The sequence below is a fragment of the Acyrthosiphon pisum genome, chromosome A2 (genome assembly GCF_005508785.2).
Source record: "Acyrthosiphon pisum isolate AL4f chromosome A2, pea_aphid_22Mar2018_4r6ur, whole genome shotgun sequence".
NCBI classification, from domain to species: domain Eukaryota; kingdom Metazoa; phylum Arthropoda; class Insecta; order Hemiptera; family Aphididae; genus Acyrthosiphon; species Acyrthosiphon pisum.
The window spans coordinates 51,279,447-51,289,667 of NC_042495.1; the positions used below are offsets into that span (position 1 = coordinate 51,279,447).

General features: G+C 24.9%; 1 protein-coding gene across 1 annotated transcript; it reads right to left on the bottom strand.

The window, feature by feature from the left end:
• Positions 1–439: 439 nt before the first annotated feature.
• Positions 440–5,800, bottom strand: LOC100159114 (geranylgeranyl transferase type-2 subunit beta). The gene is made up of 8 exons (XM_001944269.4): positions 5,558–5,800; positions 5,098–5,196; positions 4,822–5,019; positions 4,135–4,293; positions 3,923–4,067; positions 1,703–1,902; positions 1,433–1,624; positions 440–1,242 (listed from the first exon to the last, which is right to left on the bottom strand). Exons 1-7 carry the CDS (start codon positions 5,558–5,560, stop codon positions 1,436–1,438), a joined length of 993 nt encoding a protein of 330 aa, XP_001944304.1. The 5' UTR covers positions 5,561–5,800; the 3' UTR covers positions 440–1,242; positions 1,433–1,435.
• Between the last annotated feature and the right edge of the window lie 4,421 nt (positions 5,801–10,221).

Consider the following 10,221-nt stretch of genomic DNA (forward strand, 5'->3'; position numbering starts at 1 on the left):
ATTGATTTAAATATTTATGAATAATTAATAATGTGTATCAAAATATGAATTTTTGTTTAATATAATATAATTAAATATTATATTAACAGTGGCATTATTTTTATTTTTTATTTTATTATAAATTTATATCTGAGGGCTGTTGCCTCTATCTTATTGACAGTCACTCCTCACTGTACCCTACAAGTAACTAAAATTTATTTAAATTATACTACACCAGAACTTTATTATTTCTGATCTGTGTAGTGTACACTTAAATGATAACAAAAATACTTATTACAGCAATATAAGTAATAATGTGAAAGCTGCTTAATTATAAAAATAATTTAATCCATGTTTTGATGCAGGAAAAAATGTAAGGTTGACATGCAAGGTATGGCCAAATGAACAATTTTAATGAATCACCTAAAGTAAAATTCATGTTAAAATTAAACAATTTAAATACTTCATAAACAACATATTTTTATTTATTTTAAACAAATTACAAGTTACACATTTTTAAATAGAACAAATACAAACTTTAAGATAAAAATTCATTCAACGAATAAATCATGAAAATAATCATTGATGCTATTTACATAGACATAATAAATTATGATATAGTTTTGGTTATAAAAAGTCATAACTTATAATATATCTATTGTAGTAATTCTTCATACGTTAAATAAATTATCTACGATTTTGAATTTACAATCTTTTTTTTATTTATTAAATCAACTGTAACAACATAAACAATCACTCAAATGTTTATTTCACTTATTTATCTCTTATAATATATGTATGTATCTAATCTAGTCTTGGATACTTCCAATGTCTGATATTTGAATGTCTTATGGAAAGTTTCAACCTATATATGAGTTGTTATTATTTTTATTTTACATAATATAAAAGAGCTCTTACAGTTTTACTGTTAATTGAAATATGTTATAAATTTTTTTTATTGTTTTCTATTTAAACCATTAGTATAGGATTTTAACGATTGTAATTATATACTACAAAAAAAAAAAACACCAGGAAGTTAACAGACATTATTAATTACTTATGCTGAAAGATTTTATAGTTAGTAATGAAAACCTAGACATTTACGTACTTATAAAGCCCATTTTCCATTATGGTTATTATTTGTACTTTTTCATACAGCGTATTTAATGATAAAAGAGTATGCTACCGGCTTTTTCAGTACCAAAATCTTGCACACTTGGATTCAAAATGAATAGCTCCAGAAGGCTTTTAGGACAACAACATCTATTATCCAAAGGAAACGTAATATTAATAATTATATAAAAATAAATTTATAATGTTTAGAAATTATAGAATTACAGAATTAAAATAAAGTGTAGATGTAGTAGAAATATAGAATATAAGTTATAACAAGAAGAAAATATTACAATATAATTGATATAAATTGAGTAGTAGGTAATCTATGTTAACTTACTTTTTATGGTCGGGATAAAGTTTGAGGTTTTAATCCTAATCGGTTAATAACTGCTTTTGGCATGCAATAAGTAGGGTCTATTGGTAAAATGTTATCATATGACATTAGTGACAATGCTGCAAGACCAAATAGAGTATGAAAAGGATCTGGTTCATCCCCAGGACGATCACTGAATCCACCTCCTTCATTATCCTGTTTATAGATCATAAGTCATATAATATTATACATAGCCACATAGGTATTATAACCACATATTATTTAGAGCTTTACTTGAGATGCTAAAATAAAAGTTTTTAATTCTTCTTTATCAATCCAATGGTCACGTCCTAAAATATTTAATGTTGAAAACACCCACCAAGAATAACAAACATCTGGTAATTTTTCAGGGCGTCCATTAAGTCCACCAGATGGTAATTGCCTTTCAGCTAACCACCAACCCAATGTGTCAGCATCGACTAGATCTAATCGTCCTATAAATTGTAATAATTATAAGTATAGATAACAAGAAAGTTTCTAGGGTTTCAAACATTTTTTTTTAATTTTGTTAAATATACAAATTATCAAGGCTGGGCAAGTTAATGATTTTTTTTAACTCAGATAAGTTAAGTATATGCAACAATAACAAAAAGTTAAAAGTTAATTTAACTATAGGTTAACTCAGTTAAGTTAAGAGTAATACACAGTTTTTGTTAACTTTTTATTAAGTTAAAAAAAAGTTAATTTGTTTATACAACACTATCGTACTTAATTTTTTTCCAACCCAACACTAAATTATAAACTATAGTGTTTATACTTTATACAGCATTTCCATATAAGTTAGATTCGAATGATATACATTATTGATTTTGAACAATCTATAGAAAATATTTTTTGACATAAAAACGAAATAGACTGAAATAGTAAAATATAATAAAATTAAAAACAAAATAAATTAACTTAACTTACTTCTTAAAATGAAAAATTAACTCGTTAATTTCACGTTAGTTAAAAAAGAAATTTAATAAGTTAATAGTTAAATTAATGAAAGCCAAAAGTAACTAGTTAAGTTAAAAAGTTAAAATTAAATTAACTTTTACACTTAACTTAAACTTTTTAACTCGTTAAATGCCCAGTCTTGGATTACACGTGACATTTTATTTTACATAGAAATACCTATTAAACATACTTTATAATTTTACAATTAAGACAAGATGTTTAGAAAGTGTAAATTGAGTCAATTTTGCTACAAATACAAAATTTATCATTTGTGTAAATCATATTATACTGTGTTTATGCATTAGTATAATTCGTAAATTGTGTAACAATATTATGATTGTTTTGGCTGTGAACTAATTGTATCAAAACATTTATTTAGAAGTAAGAGATATCAATGAGTTTTTAAAAGAATGAGATTTAAAATTGTATCAAACATGTATTATAATACAAACAATTTGCGGTGGTGCATTAAGTTATTCAAAATTGTAAAATTTGAGGTTAGGAAGGAAATATTAAAAACTATAAACATAATATGTGGATGTCTTATCAATTTTTGAACTTTAAATGCTAATAAAAAAAACTGTGACTAAGGATTTTTAATATTTTTCAAATGTCATTGTAACAATACAATAGGAGCCTTGTATTAAATTTTCAAATATTTTTACTCAACAAATAAAGTTTTATTGACATTCATAGAAAAAAAACTAATTAAATTGGAAACTGAAATTGTCCGTAAACAGCTCAAAACAAATCAAATATTTTGAAAAATTTATCATGTATAGAAAATGAAATATAAACAACCAGTGAAAATTTCATGTATCTACAGTCATTCGTTTTAAAGTTACACCAAAAACCAAAATCAATTTTCTCGAAAACAGATTTTGCGTAAAAATTCCCGTTTTTCCTTAATTTTTCTTTTGTTTTTCACGGCGCTTTTGAAAACTATTGGAAATTTAAAATTTTGACCTCCCGAATGCACCAACTAGATTCACTTTCCCATCAAACAAGATACTGTTGAAGAAAATCGAAGCAGTTTTACTGCCCCAAACCGTGGTGACACACAAAAATAAAAAACACCCATCATTGTAAAATCAATACATTCATCGTTCCACTCAGAATCTAAAATGTAATTAATCAATCATCCACCAATAACTGTAGTTAGACAATTATTAATTTTATCTACTTTTATATTTGAACAAAAGAATTTTAAATTTACTTATTCTTTAACTTTATTAGTTTTTATATTAAAGTAATTTAACTAGTTGAAAAAAATTATTTACTTGCCCACCTTTGTTTTAAACACATGATATACTGTGGAATATTATATACCATGGTAACTTTATAGTTTTATAATGATATGCGCAAGCTAGTAATTAAATTGGTTAAGTTATAATAACTATAATATTTTAACTGCTTTTATTTTTGGTTTATTCATAGTGGAACATTGAAAATCGTTTGAAATTTTACAAAATAATGTTATTTACCATTATTTTTTCATAGTTAGTTAACACTTACCAGCAATAGATAATGATCCAACACAACAATAGATTAAGCCACCATGACTTTCAGCTCCAGGTCGTGATCCAAAACCTCCATCAAAATTTTGGCAGCTTTTTATAAAGTCTACAGCTTTAACCAAATTAATCTCATTATGTTTACCCTAAAAAAAAGATTAATTCATATTAATTATAAACAATTATATTAAATAGTATTTAATGTATTATTACTAAAAGTGATAAACATGCTAATGCACAAAATGAATAACGAGTATCTATTTCTCCCCATTTATCTCCGGTAAAGCTGCCATCGTCTTGTTGAAGCTTAGATACATAAGACACAATCTTTTCAGTTGGTAATTCCAGTTCTCGATTAAGAAGACAAGCAATCTGAGACAAAAAATATGTTAAAAATAATTAAGTCAAATAATTGTCAAATAAAAAGTGTCACTACTGAGTGGCTTCATGTTATCAACCAATTCATGCTAACCATTTACTATTCATTCATAAACTTATTGTAAAAAAATGATTGACAAATTGTGTATTTCACATATAAATAAAAAATATATGTATGAAAATACGGTATTTAAGACTTAAGAGGATGCTACGTCTTATATAACCTGTTATATTTAATATTAGAGTAAATTCTGACCTATTATCAAATTTAGAAGTAAGAAGTAGTGCTATAAACATTTTTAAAATGTTCATGGCTAGCTTTAAAATTAAAATATAAAAATACTTATGAGAACACTTGATAATATTTTTACTTTTAAATTTGACATTAGGTCAAAATTCACTCTAATATTAAACATAACAGGGTTAAATAGATTTTTCAGAACGCACAATTTGCTATGCTCATTTGTATATTAAAGACAACGCATATCCTCTTAAATATTATTTCTATTAAATAATACTAACTTGAACCGCGCTGAGTGTATACAATAAATGTGGATCATGACCAGGGGCTGGTGAATATCCACCACAACTATGTTCACAACTTTTAATGTATTCAAATATCTCATCTTCTTTTGGTATTTTTCCATCATTAATCAAATATAATGCAGTTAAGCCCCAGTACATACCGGACATACGAAGGAATTCCATCATACTACTTTCCTGTAAAGTTAAAAATATTTTTATTAAACAATGTCAAAATATATTATTTGAGTTAAAATAAAGAGTATAAATATTTACATATTGATGTCTTTCTTTGCCAAATGATTGTAAGAAATCTATATGTTTTTTTAATACCCATGTCTTAGTTGTATTATCCAATTTTACGTCTTTTTGTAACTAAAATTAGACAAAAAAAAAATAAAAAATACAAATCAAAATAATAAAAATAATATTATCTTAGTATAATATTATGTTAGAATATTACATTTTAGCAAAACTATATAATAAATTATCAAAATAAAAATTGATTATGAACTGAGTATATGTATTGTATGATTATATATATATTTTTTGTCTATATTTCATATTCACAGCTTAGTGATTGTCTCTATATGATTAAAATTACCAAAATATTATTATTGACAAGTTTCAGGTAGATATGAATGAATATAACAAACTTTTAAATCAAATTTCATACAATTATATTTATGTATAAATTAAATCGAATAAAAATGTAATGTTTTATAGTAATACTTACCATTTTTGTTTTCTAGTTACCTATTAAGATTTAAGAAACTTAGATACCTTTCTCAAATAATAAGTAAATTAAATAAATGTATTGAATAAATTCATGGACTAAGATAATAATAATATAGTCCGTGAATAAGATTTTATATTTTAAATATTTAAATCGTGGTGGATATTTAACTATTGTTTTGGTTTACAGAAATTACATTTCAATATTTCATAATCTTATATTATCTATGATGATCATATTATACCATTGCGATAGTGGGCCGAAAAAATAACATCAGTTATGACTGCCACCGAGAGCGCTGCTTACCCGATGAGGTGATAAATGATAATGGTTGTATTCGTGGCACGGTTATGATCAAAAATGTACACTCAAAAAGGTCATAACTCACTTAAGACTAATAATATGAATAAAAGCCTACGTGGGGCCCTAGATAATAATCTTACCTTTAAATTTGATAATAGGTCAATTCACTCTAATATAAAAACTAACAGCACACAATTGAATCTTCTGAACGAACATTTGCTATAACGTACGTGTGTAAGACGGAGACAACACATGCGGGTGCGACGTCCTCTTAAGATAGATATTGTATTAAGATTCTATCTTCAACCGTGCTATTTAGCAAAATATACTATAGTAGGTATTTGCTATTTAGTAACTGCAGTCTGTAATTCATGACTATTTAAATGACCATAGGGCAAAGAATAATATTATAGACTGATTTAGACTATTTAGTCATAGTTGTAGTTTGTAATATAGCCTAAAGCAATAAGCCTAATATATAATATTATATATCTTTTATCGTGGTCTAAAGACATCTGACATACAAAATTTCAAATTTGTAATATAATATAATAATAATATTATAATATGATATCGATATGTGTTTAATATTATACCTAATTATACGTCTAATGTCTATTGTTTGTAATCTGTATAATATTTCTATTGTATATTTCTATGGTGTAATGGCATTATTGCAGGGCCTTACACCGGAATCATTTTTTCGGGTTTCAGGTTTTCGGTGTTGAAAAAAAATTGGGTTTATTGAATTCGGGTTAATACACTTTTCTGGTTACGGTTAAATGCAAATTTATTCGGGTTAATTATGGTTAATTCGGGTGTTAAAAAAACACATGTTGTACATCAATTAACATGAGATTTTCAATGCAAATTTGATATAGTAATCTGATTTTATATTTAAAGTAAACATGATGAAAAAAATTAAAAAATTAAATATTAATACTTATTAGTTATTAGTTTATTACTTATTACTTAGTACTTCAGTCCTTTTTCAACAAAAGAAAGTTCTCGCTTATTTCATATTTTAATTTTTAACTGAACGTATTTTCGTAATATTTATTTTTGATTAAGAATGTTAGACAACACAATTACTATTGTGTTAATAAATATTGTGAAATAAAATAAAACAATCATCTAACATCAAGGTCTTTTTTAAATATTTAATAAATTATTTTGTAGGTTACAAAAAAAAATTTAGTTATCCGTTACACACTCACACTACTATCTTCTTATTTGCGTTAGTTGCAAAAAATACATACAAATTGATGTCCCACTTAATTTTCAATAATTCAGGTTTCCGGCAAACCCGAATAGAAATTCTGGTTTCGGATTATTTTGGGTGTTTTTTGGAGTTAATTTTAGATTCTGAGTGGAACGATGAATGTATTGATTTTACAATGATGTGTGTTTTTTTATTTTTTTATTTTTTTATTTTTTTTTTAATTTTTTTTAATTTTTTTTTAATTTTTTTTGTGTCTGTGTACACGATAAGTAGTCGAAATAATAATACGATTTTCAACTTCAGTATCTTGTTCGATCAGAAAGTGAATATCGTTGGTGCATTGGGGAGGTCAAAATTTAAATTTCCCAGTAGTTTTCAAAAGCGCCGGGAAAAACAAAAGAAAAATTAAGGAAAAACGGGAATTTTTACGCAAAATCTGTTTTCGAGAAAATCGATTTTGGTTTTTGGTGTAACTTTAAAAAAAATGACCGTGGATGCATGAAATTTTGACTGAATGTTTACATTTCCATTTTCTATACACGATAAAATTTTCAAAATATTTTGACTTATTTTGAGCTCTTTACGGACATTGTCAGTTTTCATTTTTTTTTAGTTTTTTTTCTAAAAATATCAATAATTTGTTGGATAAAAAAGCTTGAAAATTTAATAGAAGGCTCCTAGTATATTGTTTCAAAGGCAGATGAAAAATATTAAAAATCGTTAGTCACAGTTTTTTTTTATAAGCATTTAAAGTTCAAAAAATGACAAAATATGGAAAAATCACGAAAATTTGCAAATTATTTCGAGTTATAAATTCATAAAAATTTTTCTTTTTAAATCTAAGATATGAAAATGTAATACAAGATTCCTTATAATATTATCTACCTTTATCAAACAAAAAATATCTATAAGAAACTCAAATAAAATTTTTATGGGCGTTTGAAATTCATATTTTTACAACATTTGATATTCACCCGATTTCTTACGTAACGATTTTCTTATTTTGTTGTAATTAAAAAACGAGTGACTGTAGAAACTTGAAAATTTCACTGAATGTTAATATTAGCATTTTATATATACGATAAAATTTTTAAAATAATTTGACTCTTTTTGAGCTGTTTACGGACATTGTAAGTTTTCAATTTTTTTAGTTTTTTTTTTCTATAAATATCAATAAAGTTTTATCTGTTGGGCCAAAAAGTGTATACATTTAATACAAAGCTCCTGATATATTGTTACAATATCAGTTGAAAAATATTAAAAATACATAGGCACAATTTTTTTTTATAAGCATTTAAAGATCAAATTTGGACAAAATTTATCAAATTTTAATTTGAAAAATTATTTTGTAGTTAAAAATTTATAAAATGTTCAATTTTTGTATCTAAGAATTGAAAATTTAAAACAAGATTCCACGTAAGTAATTAATACTGTTACCAAAAAATCTAAAAAATACATTTACGCAGTTTATTTTTATAGTCATTTTAAGTACAAATTTGGACGAAATTACATATTAAAAACCTAGGATAACTATTTTAGTTATTTTGTTGTGATTGTATAATATTATTCGTGGGTACTTGAAACTTCTAAAGTATACTATTATATATCTATGATAGTACCACGGTTTTTTGTTGATGTATAACGCGTTATAAGTACCTAATAAATATTATGATATGATTAATTTGGAATTTATTATAGGTACCTAATATAATATTATGTCTTATACCTAGACTAACATACCGTCTCCGCTCAGAATCGTTTTTCTTATACAATGATATTATATCATTGAATTCAAATTTAATACCATCCATTATACAGTGACCCACTTTTAACCTACTGTACAGCAGAGCGAAATCCACTTACCCACCTTTTTTTCATTCGGTTTTGTATATATGGGTTTTGGGTTATGATATTTATTTGGGTTAATTTGGGTTACGTTCGGGTGTAAAGCCCTGCATTATTGATTAGGTATATTGACAAATTATGAATATTTCATGCATTGATAATTATTATTATTTATATTTTAGATTCTAAGCTAAGCGATGAATGTATTTATTTAACAATGATGTGTTTTAAAAAAAAAATTATTGTTAACAATTTATAAAATATTCAATTTTTATATCTAAGGATTGAACATTTGAAACAGGGTTCCCGTAAGTAGGTTATCCTGTAACCAAAAAATCTAAAAACACAGTTTTTTTATAGTTATTTTATATTTTTATGTTCAAATTTGGACAAAATTGGATATTTAAATGAAGAAGAACGATTTTAATTTTGTGTTATTATGTTTAAAAAATATTATTCGTGGGTTGTGGGTACTTGAAACTTTTAAAGTACATTGATATCTATTAATTATTATATACAAATATGATAATAAACAAATAATAAAAATTTAACATAGCCGGCTACTGTATTAATAATAAGTATTAATAACAATATAAATGTAATATAAAATATCCTAAGCTAAAAAACCGTCTCCGTTCAGAATCGTTTTTCGTATACAATGATATTATATCATTGAATTCAAATTTAATACTATCCATTACAGTCATTCACTTGTAACCAACTATACAGCAGAGGGACACCCACTTGCCCTCTATTTTTTTTGATGATAAAGATAGACAAACTTATAAGGAATCTTGTATTAAGTTTTCAAATCTTAGATTTAAAAAGAACAATTTTTATGAAGTCCTAACTCAAAATAATTTTCGTGATTCAGTCAAAATTTTAACTTTAAATGCATATAAAAAAAAAATTGTGACTATATATATTTTTAATATTTTTCAATTGCCTTTGTAACAATATACAATTTTCAAACTTTTTGATCCAACGAATACAATTTTATTGATATTTATTGAAAAAAAACTAAAAAAATTGGAAACTGAAAAAATCCGCAAACAGCTCAAAACAAGCCAAAATATTTTGAATATATTATGGCTGTAGCATCCTTTTCAATGGTAAATGTTTAACAAGATCCCCAAAATGAATATAAATAATATTACGACATTGAAAATGTTTCAAAATGTACTGTAGGTATTTACGAATTAGCATTTACGATTCACATTTAAAGCAAGTAGGACAAATATCTAGGCATGGGTACCTATAATACCTATATAATATCTGTGTAGAATAAAATATA

What these genes read in the sequence shown, in the direction of transcription:
- LOC100159114 (XM_001944269.4), bottom strand. An exon ending in GCAAAGAAAGACATCAATAT is followed by an intron (nt 5,020 to 5,097) that starts GTAAATATTTAT and finishes TTAACTTTACAG; the next exon opens with GAAAGTAGTATGATGGAATT. An exon ending in ATACACTCAGCGCGGTTCAA is followed by an intron (nt 4,294 to 4,821) that starts GTTAGTATTATT and finishes TTTTTGTCTCAG; the next exon opens with ATTGCTTGTCTTCTTAATCG.